The sequence below is a fragment of the Periplaneta americana genome, chromosome 4 (genome assembly GCF_040183065.1).
Source record: "Periplaneta americana isolate PAMFEO1 chromosome 4, P.americana_PAMFEO1_priV1, whole genome shotgun sequence".
Classification (NCBI taxonomy): Eukaryota; Metazoa; Arthropoda; class Insecta; order Blattodea; family Blattidae; genus Periplaneta; species Periplaneta americana.
In genome coordinates this window covers 100228970-100249693 of record NC_091120.1, presented here as the reverse complement: position 1 = coordinate 100249693, position 20724 = coordinate 100228970, and the positions used below count along the sequence as shown (strand labels likewise).

The window sequence follows — 20724 nt, the reverse complement described above, 5'->3', positions numbered from 1 at the left end:
AATAATTATGATATGAACGTATTTAATTTTTACAAAGTTTTTACAATTAGTAAAAGTATCTTTAACTAATTTCTATAGGCAGGTGCCATAATAAATTTTCTGTATTGTTTTGATAAATGTGTGTGTGTATCCAATGCTTGCCCAACACAATGATGATTTACCCTTCCCTCTCTCAAATATTATGATACCTTATTTACAATGCTTTAAAGTTTGAAGTGACTTACGAACAACCATATATATTTTAAGAATGTTTGAGAAAATCGCCAAAATGGGGTAAAAAGTAATGAGTAGAACGCAGGGTTAAAGCAAAAATGCACAAATGAAAAATATTTGTGAAAATTGCGAAATGTTCGTGCAATATTATAAATAATTGTGCAGAAAGATAAAGTATTTTAACGTAAATTCAGCAGTACCTAATTGATTCTAAACATATCTATGTCTAATGATTTACTTACATAAGTAGATGTCTAGAGTGTGATAAGATGGATTGAAAGTAATAAAACTTCATGAAACAAATTACATAACTTTTTGTTTCTGCATACTTTATTAATTTTATGCTCGACCATGCCGAAATGTAGTAATTATACACCTGGTAGCAGTCCTTGAATGCATGTCATTAAAGTACACCTATTTATTAAAGTTCAGGTTTTCGATTATTCTCGGATATGCAATCGAAAGACAACTAGGGAAACGTCACGGAAGCTGGAAATCCAATACTGTCGCAGAAGGTTATGTTCTGTTACTAGAGCACGCAGAGCTTGAAAACCCGGGTTCAAATCCCGGCGCCGGAGAGAGTTTTTCTCCATTCCATTACTCTTTCATCGTATGATGACGCAGAATATCTGCATGGAAATATCATATGTACTTCGGTACATTAAAACAATATATATGATATGCGTAAATCACTTCGCGATTTAAGACGGCACTTATTCCGTCGGATCCCGGCCAACTAGTCACTCATAACGAGTGCACCTCAGCACATGTGTGGAATTCAGTCCTACGTTCATTGACATCTATGACGTAGTGCAGAGGGCGGCCACTAGAGGGAACCCAAGAGTTCGAGCTTAATCTGAGACGATTCTGTCTGACGCCAGGGTGGTATCCGGTGTGGCTTAGTGAATAAAGCATCAGCACGTAGAGCTGAAAACCCGGGTTCAAATCCTGACGCCGGAGAGAGTTTTTCTCCGTTCCATTACTCTTTCATCGTATAATAATTAGCGTTAATTGTAAATACCAGTAATATTCAAATAAATTCAATTTGTCATCTCGTTTTTCAATGTCGAATTCAATTTCAAGGTTATATCAAGATTAATTTTTATCTTACTCTCTAGATTACTGTATATCAAGGTCGTCGACATTCGTTTCCCAGAAAAAATCAATACTTTTGCGCCTGCGCACGTCTCACAATTTATGAGGTAGGCTATTGCACTCACATAACAATAACATGAACACTTAAGAATAATTTCAAGTTAGAAGTATGGTCGAGCATAAAAAGTCGTATGAAACTTTCCTATAATGGTAATTAAGACGCTCATATGAAAATTATGAAACTCGCGCTTATTTCATAAACATCCTCGCGTCTTAATGACTACCATTATAGGCTCGTTGCATAATGTACTATTATTTTATGGGCACTTTAAACATTGAAATCCTTTACTAGAAGGCCCTTCAAGATTTATTGTTACCAGAGAGCTAACTCTTTTTACTGAAAGGCAGTTTCTAATTCCAGTTTTTACAAGATTTATGCAACTAAATCCTCGCTCACAATTTACAGAATGTGATGGAATTATAAAAATCAATTAGAAGAATTTGTTCACTTAACCTTACATGAATTGTGTCAATTCTTTGAAATCAATTCCTGAACATCTATTGCTCAATACCTTTTTGAAATTGCCCATACCATTAGCATTTCATTTAAATTCGGATTAGTTCAAACACATCTCTGATTTCATTTTCTCCATTACCATCTTCGTTTCTGAAGTCTAATGTGGTTGTCGCATTTTTGTACATTTACATTCAAAGTTTGTTGCATTTTTAGAAGTCAAGTAGCAAAATGTGACTGTGGCTTAAACCTTAGTAGAATGGAAAATATAGTGAAGTAGCCAGAATTTTAAAACAAGATTCCACCCACAGTAAATTACAAAATTTCTATTTACTCACCTTGCTTATCACCTGTCAACACCCAAATTTTAATACCAGCTAGCGCAAGATTTGCTATGGTTTGAGGCACTCCATCCTGTAATTTATCTTCAATTGCAGTTACACCTACAAGGAAAAAGCTTTCTGTTAAAAACATTCCTTCCACTTGATAATCTTGATAATCTCAACAGAGTTAATCACCTATTATACAAAGTGTTTCAATGGGAAGTCTCACTTTTTAAATATGTCAATTACTCACTTTTTAAATATGTCTATCACTCACTTTTTAAATATGTCAATCACTCGACTTAATAACTAAACAGTAAGATAACTACGTGTAGATATGCAAATGAGGGTTTAATCATAGGAGAACGACTCAGCATCATACCAACTGTTGAACTGTTGAAAGTGTCCCCTCTCCTATTCAAGACACATCAGCGCAAGCTTCACAATTTTTCTGATACTGCCTCAACATGCCTGTGATGTTTATTTTGATCTTTATGTTTGCCCGAAGATCCTGAATGGTTCATGGTCTGTTTTTTGTAGTCTGTCTCCACAAGTTAGCCCTATATGAAGTCCACACAAAGTCTGACGACCTGGGGGAACCACACGTTTTTTAAGATAACCCAGTCCATGAAGAAGCTATTGATAAGTGGCATAGACTCAATGGAGATGTGGCATGTGCCATAATCTTGCTATAAGTATCTCTGTGTAAGCTCGATATCGTCTAATTGCTCTATGAAGGCCATGAAAATAGCCCTTATGCATCAGTGTTCACAGTTTCATCAAAGAAAAATGGCCCAACGATTTTTTCAGTGAAAAGTGTGCACTACACGCTACCTTCTGCAAATGACGTGGTGTCCAGTAGATCATGAGAGTTTTCTGACGTTCAAATCTTTGTGTTTTGAGAATTCACGTATCTTGAGAGATGAAGCCAAGATTCATCGTCATGTCGTCAATATTCCAGGAGATGAGAAACCAAGTGCAATAACGTTCATGCTCGATTTCATTCAGGTCGAATGTACAGCTGTGGTCCTATTTTTGTTTAGGTGCTATTTGGCAAATCTCCACAGAATAGCCTACTACAATCAGCATAATGATTTCCGGGGGGAATGAAGCATTGCTCACAAACATCATCCACACTTTGTAGCACTCTTGATGAAGAGTTGCGTTTGCTTCCTTTCCTCACTCAGCAATAAACCAGCTTCGCCACGAACCTTAGAATCATCTTCCAATCAGGAGCATCATGAACACCATTAGTAAGCACTTTGCATTGGCTGTAAAAGAATTGGTAAGTCAGTAATTTTTCACAGAAAACATGCACTGCTATTCTCTGTACGAGATCACACAGCCTGTGGCAAGAATTGACGAGTTAACGTGCGAACAGCCATTAAAAGCCACACCAAAGCCATCTGCAGAAGATTCCTGCATTTCGTGTACAGTTTGAGTGCGCTTCACATGTGACTACCGCTACAGCCACAAAGTTATAAATAGAAGTGTGAAATTAAGGCATTAATTATTTGTAGAAATTGCGTTTATTAGCTAAATCCTGTTTTGCTATTTTACGTATGTATTTGAGAGAGGTAAATGAAAATAAAACAAATTAAAACAATAAAAATATTACAAACAGCTGATGCCTCCTTTCACCCTTGTCAGGGAACAGTATCCATGTCCATGTCAAAGAGTATCGGAGTTATTATCTCTGGTCCACATGTTCTGTAGCAGATTAAAGCAAAGACCAGCATTGCGCAAGCACAGTTCAGTTTTCCAAACCACATAAAGAAGATTCCCCAGCTGTGCCCTGAAGAACGAAACAAAATCTGAAAATTCTATTCAAATTGAAATAAAAAAAGTTATGTATTCTTCAGAATTTCTGAAAATACAATTTACTGTGGTAATATCCATTTATAGCATTAATTTGCAATAATGAAACTGACTTCAGTAGGTTACAGTATTGTGATAAAAAAAGAAGCAAAGGTATGCTTCTTATTTTTATCGAGTTTATAGTAATTACAATATTTTCATGCCTCTAATTCAGTGTCTCTCAATCTTTTCAATGCAACGATCCCCTTTTTCTTGAACTTAAGAAGCCGACCCTTTACCCTACCCTGTTTTGGCGCAGTCTCCATTGTTGATGATGCAATAATAGTGGCTTACTTGTGTTGCAGGAATAGAAACATAGCTGAAGCTTCCTTGTCATATTTCTACTAATCTACTGTGGTTTTAAATTTAGGTTTGATGGATACTAAACCCTTTCTGTGAGCGACCTGTGGAAAAGGCTAAGTTGAATTCACAACTTCACGACTAGCTGATTGAGTTATCTGCTGACAAATGTTTACAACTACAATTCAGTAGTGAAGAACTGGACAAGTTCTGGCTACAGAGAAGGAATGAATATTGTGGATTGGTATCAGCAGCTTTGAGAGTTCTTACTCCCTTTGCTACTTTGTACCTTTGCGAGCTCGAGTTTTCTGCAATGATCAACATAAAAAAAAAAAAAAACAAAAGCATGTCTCTTGAAAATGATCTTATTTATGTGTGTTACAAAATTTGAACCAGACATTACAAAATTAGTTCAAATAAAACAGTGTCAAGTTTCACACTAACTTTTGTTGCTGTTACAAAACAAAATAAAATGTTTCTTATAAATTTTTGCTAAAAATAATATTTCATGGAAATCATTCCTTGATGTTTTTTTTAAATCTATACAAACCACTTTAATTATTTTTTTTTCTGGTACTATACAATGCAGTATTTACACAGTCCGAAATTCAATCTATGAGACTGATATTTTTTATAAGAGTTACAATAATGTAAACAATTTTTCTTAAACAAAACTAATGAATACAATGCATGTCCCTAGTTTAATATTTACAGGAACACATCACATCATGTTTATTTACGAATTACGTGTTTCATGTAAAAATTTATAATCACTTCAAGTCTAAGGCAATGCCAGGCTTTATACCATCATTCTGGCCTTGCAGTGCATCATCTTCATGACAAGAAGAATGCACTTTCTTCTGCTATGCTTTTATTTTCTTCAACATACAATGAACACTGCAGCAAACAAAATTCTTTGCATGGGTATAGTCTACGTAGAATACGTTAATTTTCTGTTGCTGTGACTTGACTAATTATGAATTATTTTTAGAATAGTTTTTTTAACATTTTGGTACACCCACCAGATGCCAGCTGAGCACGTAGCCACTGCTTGCTGGCGCACTAGACGCTTATGATCGTCCAGGCAGGAAGTCAACTGCTGCACAGTCTGATCTTTCAGTGGCAAGAAGATGGATAGAATAGTTGCAGATGTGTCCCACAGACTGGAGTGCAGCAATGCGTACTTTCAGTTGCAGTGTATCCAAAGAACTTGAAGTAAAGTTCCAATCAGCTACTACTTTTCAGAATAAAGGAAACACGACACAGGTTCAGATCAGGGAAACCAGATGCACCATCACCCCATGTTCTGATATTCGGCCAATGTTTGGAATTGAAAAAATAAAATATTTCCTCCAAAGTCAGTGTTTGAGGAAATGTCCCCATAACATTGACAGCATTCCCATGCTGAATAGCAACAGCAATTCTTTGCCTCAGGAAGTCAGTCGACCTGGAATCTTCATTGAGCGCTTGCAATTTTTTTCCCGATGTCTCAAACCAGCATTTCAGCCTCTGAGCACCAATGTCCCAACGTCTCAACAGCAAAACCAGTGAACAAGTAACTATCTGTCCTGGAGATCCCGATACTTATTTCTTTTGATGCTCACTGCAGATGTTGCAGCAGAACCAGCGACTTTGGAGGTGACAGGCAAATGGGATTGTGCTAAGGTGTCGATACAAGTAGCATCTCATAGCAGAGATTTTCCATGAGACCAGGGTCTCAAGTTCAATCCATCTGGTCTTTTTTCATCAGAACAGCTGATTCCAATAGGTTCCAGGATTGATGCAAAACCAGCAGAGACAAGTGCCCTTTTGATGATGTCATTTAATTGAAAGTATCTGGAAAATCTCCCAGTATTTTTGGGACAACTTAAGCCATCGTGACCATAGCATCAAGAGCAGTTCCACAAAGACATTTATGTGGGAAACAGTTCTTGCACCCGAGTCTTAAGGTCACAGAAATTTTAAAGGACATATTGTCCATTAATGTGCCAATGTTGGAAGACGGTATTGTTTTAAGCCAGGACCCTGATTCCTTCTGTCGAATGGCATGGTATCTAGTTTGTATGACCTCAGACGATGAAGATGCTACCAGGCTCTGGTAGATATCACAGACATGGATATGGTCCCATTGTTTTTTTAATATCAGGAGAAGCTGGGAGGTTGTTGTTTCCTGTAATGCTTAATCATTTCTCCAAAGCCTGACATAACAAACCCCGATTTCATCACTGTTAATTGAGAGAATGGACTTGACGAAATCAAGGACTCCATATGCAGAAGCCAAGAAAGCAAGCAGACAAACATCACTCACATTCCGGATTCCAAGACCTCCAAAGGCAATAGGCAAAGTTGCTAAAATCCAATTGTTGTCTTCAAGACATACATTGAGAATCGATTCCAGACAGTTTCTCAGTAGATCATCAGTCTCTTGAAGTAGAGATGGAAAAAGCCATAATGGGGTAGTGCGAAATAAATATGTTAATTTAGGAATTAAATAACAGTTCTTTAAGACAAAGTACACTGTATGTGTGGAGACTGCAGATCATCAAACAGTTTCTTCATAATTTCAAGTTTTTCTCGCATACTTGACTCTACAGCTGGAAGAAAAATGGGAGATTCATGGAGAGTCAAATTAGATAAAGATACTATCTTAATCCCAGGAGCTATATTATTGAACAGTTTCAATAAATGTATTGAAAATATTAATTACAGAACCGATAGCGCTAAAACATACAAATTTCTGAAGAATATTTCCAATACACAGGAAAATACTAGCCAACCTATTATTCATAATAACAAAACACTAACAGATAGTAGAGATATAGCAAACGCATTTAATAAACACTACTCAAACTCTCACAGATTACATCCCAATATCAAAAAAACTGACAAATTTATCAAAAGAGAATTACATAAAAATAATAAAAACAATATTACTAGTACAAAATCTGAAATATTTCATTAAAATTTTACTTCCAAAGAATTAACTCTAGCTTTACAAAATTTAAAAACCAAGAAATCTCCTGGCCCCGACAACATTCATTCCGAATTTTTTAAACATCTGGGGGAAAAAGCCAAGTCTGTACTTTTATCCATTTTCAATTTATCATGGAACACTTCAATTCCTGCAGCTTGGAAAAAAGCAATCATTGTACCAATTCACAAAAAAGGGAAACCTGCTCATGATGTTAATAGTTATCGACCAATAGCACTATTAAGCATGATAACAAAAACCATGGAGTCCATGATCTCCAACAGATTAACTTGGTATTTAGAATCCCATAATCTTTTATCACCAAGACAAGCCGGTTTTCGACAACTACACTCTACCAATGAACAACTCATACACCTCGGCCAAGAAATAAAAGACAGTTTTAACAAGAAAGAAGATACCTTGGCAATATTTATTGACTTTCAGTTAGCATATGACTCTGTTTGGAGAAATAAATTATTACTAAAACTCCAGAAATTAGGTATCTCCAGCAATATGTTCAGATGGATATCAGAATTCCTTAGTCAAAGATTCATTGCCACTAAATTCAATAACTCACTTTCTAGTTACAGACAAACATATCGAGGTCTATCTCAGGGCGCTGTCCTCAGCATAACTTTATTCAATATTTATATAAATGACTTACCCTCCCTATTAGAGGAATCAAACATGAAAACAGCACTATTTGCAGATGATATAGTTTTGTGGACTTCCGGATCTTACACACATAGAGACAAAATTCAAAATTCTGCTCTTAAAGCTCTAAATCAACTACATGAATGGAATACATCAAATTTGATGACACTTAATTTAAGCAAAAGTAACTACCAAATATTTTCACTCGGTAAAAAAGAGAGAGAATTCAATATCCAATACAATGGCCAACACCTTCCTAGGACTTATGAATCCAAATATCTTGGAGTTATTTTCGATAGTAAGTTAACATGGAGCAACCATTTGAAATACATTTCTGAAAAAGCTCGTAAAAGATTCTCCCTTCTAAAAAGACTAGCAGGAAAGAAATGGGGATGCTCTAGGAATACTTTGAACACTACATACAAAATGTTTATACAGCCAGTGCTGACATACTGCGGAGAAATTTTAATTACTTTACCTTTCATAAACGAAATAGAATATGTTCAAAACCAAGCTCTCAGACTCATTACTGGTGGAATCAAAACAACTCCAATAGATTCTATGAGATTCCTCACTAATATTAACAGCATCAAAATGACAATAGAAGAAAAAGCACTGATTCAATATGAAAAACTTATCAGATTACCAGGAAACAATTGGCATTCATACAGTCCTCTCTGTAGATTGAAAACTCAAAAAAGTTTCATATCCATTGTTCAAGAATTAAAACAGAAAATCAATATCCCGAATTTAAAAGAAAACTTACAAATTAAACCAAACCCTTTAACTCTATTAAATATAGAATATAATCTAAATTTAACAGAAGAAATACTGAAATCAGAAGTAAACACTGAAATACTGAAACAATTGTCTTTAGAGACAATTAATATTAGGTACCCTCCACAAAACTGGCTTCATTTATACACCGACGGATCCTTGATCTCCAGAGAACAAGGTGCCGGTGCAGGTGTTACGTGCTGTCTCTTCTCCCTTTATAGATCTCTTGGATATGGAACAAGTTTTGATAGTGAAATCATTGCAATAAGTGAAAGTCTCAGGAATCTTCTATGCCACATCAATAAATTTAGGAATGCAGTTGTATTGTCAGATTCCAAAGCAGCTATTCTATCAATCGTCTCTAAACACACACCTTCATCTCAAACAGCAGAAATAACTAAAATGCTCTCTCAATTAATATCACTCTATAAAAGAATTGTATTCCAATGGATACCATCCCATTGTGGAATCCTGGGAAACGAGAATGCATATGCTTTAGCAAAGAAGGGCAGCACTGCTACTTACAGACCTGTTACTAAATCTACGTATTACTCTGTGAAGAGATTTATTAAATCTACATACTTAGACTTCAACAAACAAAATTTGATAACTCAATCCCAAGGGAAAAAATGGAACTCACTGCATCAAAATCCACAGTTAATTCCCGATTTACCACGAAAATCGTCTTTGCTGCATTTAGATTGGCAACAGGCCATGATTGTTTGGCCAAACACCTGCATAGAATTGGAATATATCAGTCCCCTAACTGCCCATTGTGCAACTCAAACCAAGAAATGGATTCGGAACACCTCAAAATCTGTGCTTCAGTGGCTGGTCATGATAATATCTTTGAAAAATATTGGAGTGCAAGAGGTCAAATGACTTTATTGTCAAACACCTGGCATTAGAAAACAACAACAACATATTATTGAATGCGGATGCTACAGTATTGTCTTGTGTAGAACAGAAGTATAATTCGCATTTATCAGGATTAATCTCCAAACCAAACCAATGGATCTGCAGGAATCTATAAGTTTTTCAAGATTGGATTCCCACCTCAAAGTACCATCATCCAGGTAAAAGAAGTTCAAGGTACTATTAAAATGGGTAATGACAGAATTCAGGGTTAGACTGAATATCAGTGGATCTATCAGATCACCTTGTTGGATTCCAGTCTGCGATGAAATAATGTCAAAATTGTAATACAGGTTTGATGGGTTTCTATATGCTTGCCACAAGACTGCATAGAGTTGAGGGATCTTGCTCTTAACAAGTTCAAGCACTGTATCTTTTTCATAGCAATCAAATGCATTTTTAAAATCAATCTTAAGTAGAACATTTTGACTGCCTTCGTTCTGATTTAGAAATGAACATATCAAGTGAATGATGGCTTCACATCCTTTGGGGGTGCCAAAACCGAGCTACTGAGGGCGTAAATGATGACCAACTTTCTCCTTAACAGAAGTGCAAGCTAACTTAGCCGATAATATGCGAAAGATATTTCCAACTGCGATTGGATGTATCTCCCCATTTTTCTTTTCAATGACAATTAAAGATGCTCCATATAAATTAGGACAAATTTCAGGATTAACTTTACTGACCAACATTAGATTACATAATCCAGTAATAGCATTTAAGAGTCACCTGCCAGAATCTCCAGCAGATTTGGATGTGAGATCATTTAAATGTTGGGGGCGGATTCCATCAATACCAGATGCAGAGCTATTACGAAAGTTTTTTTATTTTTTGCAAAACCATATCTTGAGATACTGACAAACACACTTCATCAGTGGTATGAGGATCTGGAAATGCCAAGGGCCGTGATGATGGAGGCTGTTTTTGTACTAAAGCCCCTTGTATAGCTCCTTTATATCACCGTCTGCCACTTTAGCTTCAACAATGCGTGACCTAGAAAGTGTAGACTTATTCTTACGTGGAGAAACTTCCAGCGTAAAATCATTAATGTTCTCTTTGATTTTAGACATTAAAGATTTGTCAGATTTCTTCTTTGATTGAACAGGTATCTGAAGGGCGATATATGCAAAAATCAGAAGCTCTTTCCAACATTCTTCAGTATTTTCGGAAATACATTTATCAATAAGTTGAGTCAATTTTTCGGCCGCAAAACTTCTAGCTCCTTTAGGAATTCTCTTAAAACTCTTGTATTAAGTTTAAAATTAGCAACCTTTTGATGGAAAAACTGAAATGAAGTATTTTCTGAATGTAATAGAAGATCATCAGGAGGTTCATTGAGATGAGCCTTAGCCCAATGTATTCACAGACCTTTCAAGCCTTTGTTAGATTTAATATCACTGCCAGTGAAAATTGGGCATGAGACTAATTCGACATAATTAGGGGCTGAGGTATTATGGGTTCCACTTTTTGATGAACAAGATGGACAGAGCCAGGGAGAGTTAGACTCACCAAGAACTTTTACTTCATCACTGCATAAATAGACACAGCTACCATGGAACCTACATTTACAATCTGCAGATAAAATTAAACTAAATTCTTCAGAGCTTCTAGGATTATCGCAGAGCAGGCATTTAATGGATTCACTGGCATTCATGAACGTAGATATGAATCAGATTAATAAAACTTAAATATATAGCAATGTGTTGCTAATGAAAATCAATAAACTCTTGCACAAAGAAAATGTCAATAAATCATTAACCTACTTAATGGTTCAGTTCACTAACACTTCTATAATCACAGTTCACACTTAATTATATCATTTAAATTAAATGAATGTACTCCAACATATAAATTCAAGAGATTAACTTCCTATTCAACGTAGGAACAGAGGAAAAACATTGCTAAGGAAAATCATTAAACACAGACGAATGAATAAAATGATCAGATGTCAATAAATATTTGAGAGAACACAACACTAACATGAACACAAACACAATTCACTATTTCTTATAACATGAACATAAATGAAGATAAATGAAAGGGAATATTTCTTGAAAATACATAATTAATGTAGAGGCACATTAAGGATTGAGAAGCATGTTGTCATGGCCAACTCTAGATATTTGTGCTATTTTTTATGGATTATTAAATTATTATTAAATTTATTTATTCATTTATTTTTTCTTATTAATAAAAATAACATTTTAAAGTCCCCGGCAACCCTTCGACACACTGCCTGTGACCCCCCTCCCCCCACCAATTGAGAAACACTGCCAATTATATGCTAAGAATTAAAATGTGAGACATCACGCTGAAACACTGTGTAGTTTCGTCATTTGCTTTCTTTCAGATTCTGTTTTAATTATGTATTAATGTTTTTCTTAAAAATGAATACTCATTTCTAATTTAATTCCAATTTTAAGTACCTAGGTAAAGTACTCACCAATTAACGTCATATTTCGCTCGATTTCTTCGTAGATGGCATCAAGTTTATCATCACGACCATCTAGTGATAGTGCAGCTTCCTGATGTCGATGTTTCCAATCATTAAAAAACACCTCATCCAGGTCCCGCACAGCCAGGCACAATGTACGCAAGCCTTCGCCTGCAAATTTCTGAAACAAAAAAATATATCTTCTGTATTTCATCGTATATTTACATGAACAGAAAATTAGTAATTTCTATTAATTATTTCTAGTACAAAATTCTCACTATAAAATGGTGATTTGTAATTTCTTTTTGCTTCCATTTCATTTTTTCTATTAGTTCATAGTTAATTATTGTTATATTACAGTATTACATTTACTGATATTTAATAGTACCAGTATTGGAAGTTTAAAAGTTGAATGGAAGAAAACTAATATTCACATATTCAATATACATAATCATAACAAGAACTAATAATCTACTTATGTATTCAATGTACATAGTCATAACAATCAGTTGACAAAGAAATTGCTAGTTGTTTTCAGATTGCATAAAGCACAGTGAACATTGTATGTCTTTTGTTTCATATGAAGTAGTTTCAGCAATATAGGCCTACAGGCCAGTCTACTATAATCATAAAAGTTATCAGTCAGTATTAGCATAGGAACCTACAAGTATAACTGTCATATTAAGTGGACTGAAGTGAATTACTCTTTGTTTCGTTCAAAAATGCTAATACTTCTCCTTGACAAATAATAATAGAGTTGTCATTGATGTTACAATCACGAATGCTAGGGAAATATAAATTTTCCATCACTGTGTTTGTTGTGGCTTAGTATGGTTGGCATAAGGTAGGCCTACATAATATGCTATGTTCACAATGAGGATTTGTACCTGATACTGTGCCTTGGCACACGTCACAGGTAAAGTACTTGAAATTTATCATTTATTCCTACTATCTTGGCACAAATATTCACTTGAAAAATTGTTGCAGGACATATGACTTGTATTTATGGTTGCTAAGCAATATACAAGACACGTGTCTCAAAGTTCTGGCTGAGTATAAATGTGCATTCTTCTTTCCTAGAGAGAGTAATTATTCTTTTGTTTAAAGCCATTGTTTACTGTATTTGAAACTCCACAAGAAATGAAGTAGCTGAAAAGCAGTATAACAAAACTGACTGAATAATTTTGTATTAGACGTTTGTAGGATAGTACTTGCAACAAACAACTACAGAAACGCGACAATTTTACAGAACTGGGAATCCCCATTTTGAATCTTGCGTACACCACTTTTAACACTTGAATATAATTAATTGATGAACTAGTGGACTTACTCGTGTTAAATATGAAATATCTGTCCGGCTTACAGCTGTTTCAGTGCTTCACACACCATCATCAGAGCCTCTGATGGCTCTGATGATGGTGTGTGAAGCACTGAAACAGCTGTAAGCCGGACAGATATTTCATATTTAACACGAGTAAGTCCACTAGTTCATCAATTAAGAACTGGGAATGTTATTTACTGAACTGGGAATGTTATTCACTGTCAATGAAAAAGAAAGTCCACAATTTGAAATTACAGTTTTGGGTGAATGACAAATAGCCAAGTTCTCGCCTTTAGTTAAAAAAAAAATATATATACAATTTTTGTGGAAATTTAACAAGCTTAAACCTGCAAGGAACGAAATTTATACTCACTGATTAAATTATAACTTCTTTACTGTGTTAACATTAGAAAATTACCTGGCTGACTAGTTTCGAAGTGGTATTCTTTATTGTCTGAAGCCTAGCGCTATCTTCCGATTTCCTGTTGTGGAGGGGTGTGATCATGATTGTGTCGAAAAGGGTGTGTGTTTTGAAATTGAGTTAAGTGTTCAGGATATGCTGCAGGTGTGTATATACATGTTTGTAAATTTCATGTTCTAGTGTTTTGAAATTGAGTTGAGTGTTCAGGATGTGCTGTGGGTGTGTTTTTGTATGTTTGTAAATTTCATATTGTTTTGAAATTCCGTTGTTTTCAGGATATGTTGTGGATATGTTTTTGTATGTTCGTAAATTTCATATTGTTCTAGAACAACAGAAAAATAGGATCAGGAGTACCTAAATGACAATGAGTTAACACTTTCCTGAGTGTTACATTTTTTTCTTATATAACTGTATCAAATTTGTAAAAAAAAAAAAAAAAAAAAAAAAAAAATCACTACCGGAAAATTTGTCAACAAAATCAACAGCCTGTGTATGAAATATTAAATAAATTACAAGATAATCTAAAATTAAGAATTGGTAATAGGTCTGATGGGTTTAAAGTACACAAAGTTTAAGGAACTTATGTCCATCAGATCAGGAGTCTTTGTGCTAATAGTTTATCAAAGAAATTTATCTAATTTAGAAAAGTGGTTCGACTGGTTTCTCTCATTTCAAGCATTTCATTGCTTTAGATTTAAATAAACCAGTAACATTTCAAGGCCTTACAAATATCGTGAAAGCAAATAAACTGATAATTGACAGTGATGAACTATACAACGAATACACTATATTAGACACAGTGTTCCAAGAACTAATAAAGAAAGATGGACTAATGAATCAGAAATGCGTAGAGCATTTAGTAAATCCAGCGACAGCACCCCAAATTTACTTCAATTGATCAAATATTTTTTCTACGTCCATCTATTCCCATCAGCAATGTTGCGGGTTGAATGCATGTTTTCGATATTGAAAAAGCAGTGGACAGCTTAGCAGAATCACCAAAAAATAGACAGAGGCGCAAATATTATACACGTCATTAAGTATGACATTGGGGAATGAGGGTAAACTTTTTAACATATAAGCTCAAGGTATGTATGCTAACATATCTTAACTAATTTTTTTCAATTACACATTTTCTTTAAAATATTACTTGTCAAAAAAATTGAATGTGGCATAGTTTATACTTCAGGTATTAAACAGAAATACTTTCTTTTGGATAATGCATTGCTACTTGTGACTCTAAGTAGTGCCGGTATGTGTGAAACTATTAAAACATCTAAAGAAAATCTTAACGAATTTGTAAATGAATAAGATAGTGAGTGAAGTATTCAAAGTATTCCTAAAGAGAAACATTTTTAAGGTAAGTTTACTTACATTCAAGTGTTCCTGAGTTTTAGCTTTGATTTCACCACTACCATCTTTAAGCCGTTCATAGATGACATTATCAGCACCTTTACAGTATAGTCTTAATTTTCCATTTCTTCTTAATATTACTGACATTCGTTTTCGTACGTTGTTAAAATCTAATATACATAACAGCTCATAAACTTCTCTCTTCCCCATTACCTGTCAAAGAGATAAAAATGCATTAGTATTAAATTTTAGATTCACTAAATGACATACAGTGAACTCCCTGTAATTCGGACAACTCTTTTTTTTTAACAGAAGAAAGACATTTGGAGATAATTTTCCACACGTTGAAGATAGAAGTAATGCAAGGAATGAAAAATATTGAGATAAATTCAAATTGCTCAACATAAGATTCATTTAGATACATTAATTGAATTTGTGGACTCTAATTCAAACAATAAGAACTGCGTCATGAAGTACCTGAAGAACAGCACAGTAGAGAGACCAGACAACACTTACCTCTTTCGTTACATCAAAGTCTGAAAATTCCAACACTAGTACTTCCTGTGCAGTACTTGACTTAGGAATTCAAACTCATTTCTTTTTTAATTAATGTTTTGTATTCCAAATTTTTGTAAAAGCTAGTTATAGTATGCACTTCCTTTGCAGTGATTGACTTGGACGAAAGAACTTCTTCAAACTCATTTATTTTTAATTAATGTTTTGTATTCCATATATTTACTTTTTTTTTTTTTACTTTTTTTTTGTGAATTATTTTACAATGCTGTATCAATATCTCAGGTTATTTAGCGTCTGAATGAAATGAAGGTGATAATGCCGGTGAAATGAGTCTGGGGTCCAGCACTGATATTTACTCAGCATTTGCTCATCTTGGGTTGAGGGAAAACCCCGGAAGAAAACCTCAACCAGGTAACTTGTCCCGTATGGGATTCAAACCCAGATCACCTGGTTTCGCGGCCAGCCGCGCTAACCACTATTCCACAGGTATGGACTCCATATGTTTATAAAAGCTAGTTACAGTATGTACTTCCCATGCAGTAAGTGACTTAGACTAAAGAATTATTTCAGACTCGTTTTTTCTAATTAATATTTTGTGATCCATATGTTTGTAAAATAGAATTATTAAATACTAAGTTAGTAATTAAATAATATCATCAGTTTTGTAATTGTTGAAATAATCCTGTTCCAGTAAATTCTCTATAATTTGGACTTTCATTAATTCAGACTGGATTTTCCCCCACATGAGTCCGAACTGGTGAGGTTATACTGTATTGCAAATGGCATGAAGAACGAAGAATATTGTTTTCACTTACATATAAACTGGTTATGCCCAAGTAAAAAGTATAATTAATTGCATGTATTACCGGTACTATATTTTAAAATATTTTATATAGAAGCAATTACATTAACAAAAACATTTATTCATATCATTGTGATTTGAAATTACTATTTGAAATACCTTATTTGTCCGAGTCTAGTATAATGTTTTTTGCATAAAAACTAGTACAATGTTATTTTGCATAAAAACAGCTGTCTGAAAACTGTATGAGTAGGCTATTATAATCATAGCCTAGCTCATTTAAGTCGTAAAAGAAGTCTACTTTATAGAATGACCTGACTGCCAGTATATGTAATTATAAAACGGAAAATCCTTCTAAAGAATGATTACATCCTGGTTCATATTTCGAATACAGGAGAAGTTCTGACTGATGAGTTGGTGGCTGACTATCTTAGAGTTGTGTGGGGATGACAACCACGTCTTTATTAACTTATTTCGTTGTCATACAACTGACAAAATCAAGAAACAGATAGTAGAAATGAACACTTATTTTTTCATTATCCCAAGGGAGATGACAATTCCACTTCACATGCTAAACATTTTTGTTAATAAAATCTTCAGGGATAACCTGTACAGAGAATATGAAGACTGGTTGCTTTAAAGGGACCATGCTCTGAACCCAACAGTCGAATTGAAAAAAAAAAAAACAAGTGTGTGCAATTATTGGCCCATGGAACAGGATTAGCAGTGAGTCAATTGTCAAAAGTTTAAAAATTTCAGTATTTCTAATAACATGGATGGCAGTGAGGATGACAATTTGTGGGAGGATTCCCAATCTGAAGAAGATTCCAGATCCAGTTCAGATGAGGCAATAAGAGAAGGATGGAGAGAAAAAAGAAGAAGAAGAAGAAGAAGAAGAAGAAGAAGAAGAAGAAGAAGAAGTAGAAGTAGACTGGAAGTGATAACTAAAAGAGGATTTTGCTAAAGACTGTAACTGAAACTTGAAAATAACTTTAAATTTGTAATTTTTTTCATTGTATAACATTTTCAAAGTATAGGTCGTATTATATTCTATTGAGATATTTTTATTTCTCCATGTAGAACATCTGAAAACTTGGAGTTGTATTATATTCGCAGTCATACTACATTCGGGCCAATACAATATCCTTCATGAAATAAAGTACTGGTAATGTTCTTTAAATTAATATATTTTATTAAGGAAGTATCTACTCATGTAAAAGCCGTGAATGTTTTGTGTGCACACACAAACTCATACATACAGTAAAAATAATAAACATTCATTACAAATATTTTGAACACATTTATAAAAAAATTCTTCGGTGCTGTTTGTTTCTCCTACTTCTACAGAACATTTATAAAGTCACTGTGCATTCGTAGGATCCAAATAGAGATCTTTTTTTTTTTTCCAGTTGCTACAATTCCAAAGTGATGCCCTCGTTGATTCCTGAATAAAATTATATTGATTACTTTCAACCTTATCTGTTGGAAAGTCTAAGTTTCATCAATAATTCCCGCAATTGCTGCATTCTATCAAGTAGCTGCCATAATTTTAATTCTTTCCATACAAGAATGTGTTTTTCTTGTCGAATATGTGTTTCAAGAAGGTGAGGTATACAGAATTAATGCAGCAGAACTTTTCAGAAACACCAAATCCACATCATAATGCAGTTCGTGTGCTTATCGATAAATTCTGTGAAAAAGGCTCAGTGGGAGACATTGAATGGAGTGGGAAACTATCTAAACTGACAGAGGACAAATTACTGGATATTTCTGACTATGATACAGATCCAGTCAAAATTATTACACACGTTAGAATAAGAGATCGATCTCAGTCTTGCAAAAACGCATAAAGCTGTTAAAAAAGAATAAAAGGTGATTAAGCTACTGCGAATAGTTTCAAAATTTCATTTGAAAGAGAAGTGTTAATGTGCTTGATGTTACTTTTATATGGACGAGGCTTGGTTTCACCTTCTCAGGTATTTCAATTCACAGAACACATTACTATGGTCATCAGATAATCCTCAAAAGTTTACATGCCACACTAGTACATAATCAGAAACTTGGAGTGTGAGTTGACATTTCCAGGTGTCGCTTTGTTGGTTTTATTTTCTTTAATGAAACAATCAACAGTGAACATTACTGTTCTGACATTCTGTACAATTTCAATGACCAACTTGAAGATGAAATAAAGTACAGTATGCATGATTCCAATACGACAGCATACTGTACAAACAACTGACAAATCTATAAAACTTTGATTCAGATTTCTTGAGAACAGTTCATCTCTAAGAATCAATGGCCTCTGCAATAACCGCATATATAAGGAGCATTTTACAACAGGAATTTATGAAAGTGTTTGAAAATAAAATAAAACTGGTCCAGGCCTATATTGATGCTCGTGGATATGGTTGATTGATTGGTTGGTTGCTAATCCTCAGAGTATTGGAGTTCTTCCATTTGCCTTCTTGCTTCCCAGTATCATGACAGATCTGTAGTTGTTAAATTTTTACAATTCTTGACATGTGTCGTATCCATTATAATATTATCTCCTTTACAAAGTAAACAATTAGGAGCAGGAAAAATATTTATTTGATATAGTGTGAAGCCAAACAATCATGTCCCATATATAATAAAAAAAGTGAGACAGATTTCATTCGTGGACATTCTGGAATTAATTTTTTATTGTTTAATAAAATATTGCATTACTTATTTTTACATTCTCATGCATTAATTTTTCATATATTTCTATGCTCGTGGATGTCATTTTCAACATCTATTTTTATAAGCTCACAGTGGAAGTACACAGTGAATTTCTGAACATTCTGTACATTACTTTGAGCTGCACAATTTCCCGTTTTTCAATTAAAAGACAGCTCATTGAATGTGTATAATTAAAAAACAATTACATTCTTTGAATTAGGCGCATATAGACATCATCCATTGTTGTGGAAAAATTTACTTTGTAGATAAAGTACATTTAGTATCTTAGTGAGAATTGTAATTTGAAACAGTAAATTTTTATATCGTGGGCAGAAAAAATAGAGTACTTTTAAAAGTTATGGTAGAGATGAGTCTATAAAAGTGATGTGGCCACTGATCTCAATCAGACATGACTGTTGAAATTGAGGGATATCAACAAAGATTTCATAGAAATTAAATCAGTTTGTGGGGGGGTAGGAGAATGTTTACTGAGATGACTGCTGTATGAAGGCGGCCATTTCGGTTGAATTTGCATACATTCTTTATTGAAGTAAAAGTCGATGTGTGTCTAGTGAACAGGAAAATATATATTTTTTTAATCTAGCCTTTTATTTTATCAATCAATCTTCTTAATGTATCCAGCTGTTTGCTGACAACATAAAGTCCACTATAGTCCACTGTAGTCTATTCAGTTGTTGTTTTGGGCTTTTATTTTATAGAGTAAGACAAAAAATCTGAAAACAATATTGTTCTTACCTCTATTGTTATACTATTAGGACTACGTTCCTTGAACACAAAACCAAAGTTCCGTGCAGCTGACACCAATGCTGCCTCATCTGGTGATTGTGCTTGATACTCCAATTTACCTAGAATAAACCAATGTTAGTTAACATACATTACCATTTGTAGTAAGATGATTTACAAATATAAAATATCAACACTGGATTTTCTTGTAAGATAAAAAGTTTATAGCCGTTTATATTAAGTAAAGTAGCCGCCATGGTAGTCTAGTGGCTAGAGCACTGGACTTCTAATCCTGTGGACCCGGGTTCGATCTGAGGTGTACCCCCAATTTATAATTTGAGTTGGGCAAGCTCGTGGTTCAGGTAACACAGGGGTTTTCTCCAGGAGCTCTGGTTCCCCTGTGGCATCCATCATCATCTCATCTTATCGCGGGTGTTGTGTAGACCAGCCTCCTTCTGCACACCCTGGGCACAGACTCTATTGGTAAACTGGTCTACATATTTGGCTTCACATGGGTGAATGATAAACACTCAAATACTTGTCCACCATTAGTAAAAGAAAAAAAAAGTAAAGTGCATTGAAGTGTTTTAGTAATTTAATCCCAACAGAAATAATAATTTTTAACTCTTTGTCCATCTTTAATGTTATTCATTAATTTCATATTTCACATAACAGTAAATATCCAACCTATTACCACTAAATAACGGTATAGACGTTAGAAATGATTCTACCTCTAACTCCTTTCGTCTCAGTAGGCAAATTTCTCTTACTGATAGTGTACTGTTTGTGAATGATATCTCCCCATCGCAGAAGG

At 34.3% G+C, this 20724-nt stretch overlaps 1 protein-coding gene across 7 annotated transcripts in view; it reads right to left on the bottom strand.

The window, feature by feature from the left end:
• ATP8B (ATPase phospholipid transporting 8B) overlaps window positions 1–20724 on the bottom strand; it is a 634707-nt gene that overhangs the window by 57183 nt on the left and 556800 nt on the right. For all 7 annotated transcript variants that reach the window (XM_069823802.1, XM_069823803.1, XM_069823800.1 and 4 more), the window contains 4 exons: window positions 19923–20032; window positions 15170–15361; window positions 12063–12234; window positions 2161–2265 (listed from right to left, as the gene is read on the bottom strand). In XM_069823802.1, the coding sequence (XP_069679903.1) occupies window positions 2161–2265; window positions 12063–12234; window positions 15170–15361; window positions 19923–20032 (579 nt within the window). The remainder of the gene's footprint in view (window positions 1–2160; window positions 2266–12062; window positions 12235–15169; window positions 15362–19922; window positions 20033–20724) is intronic.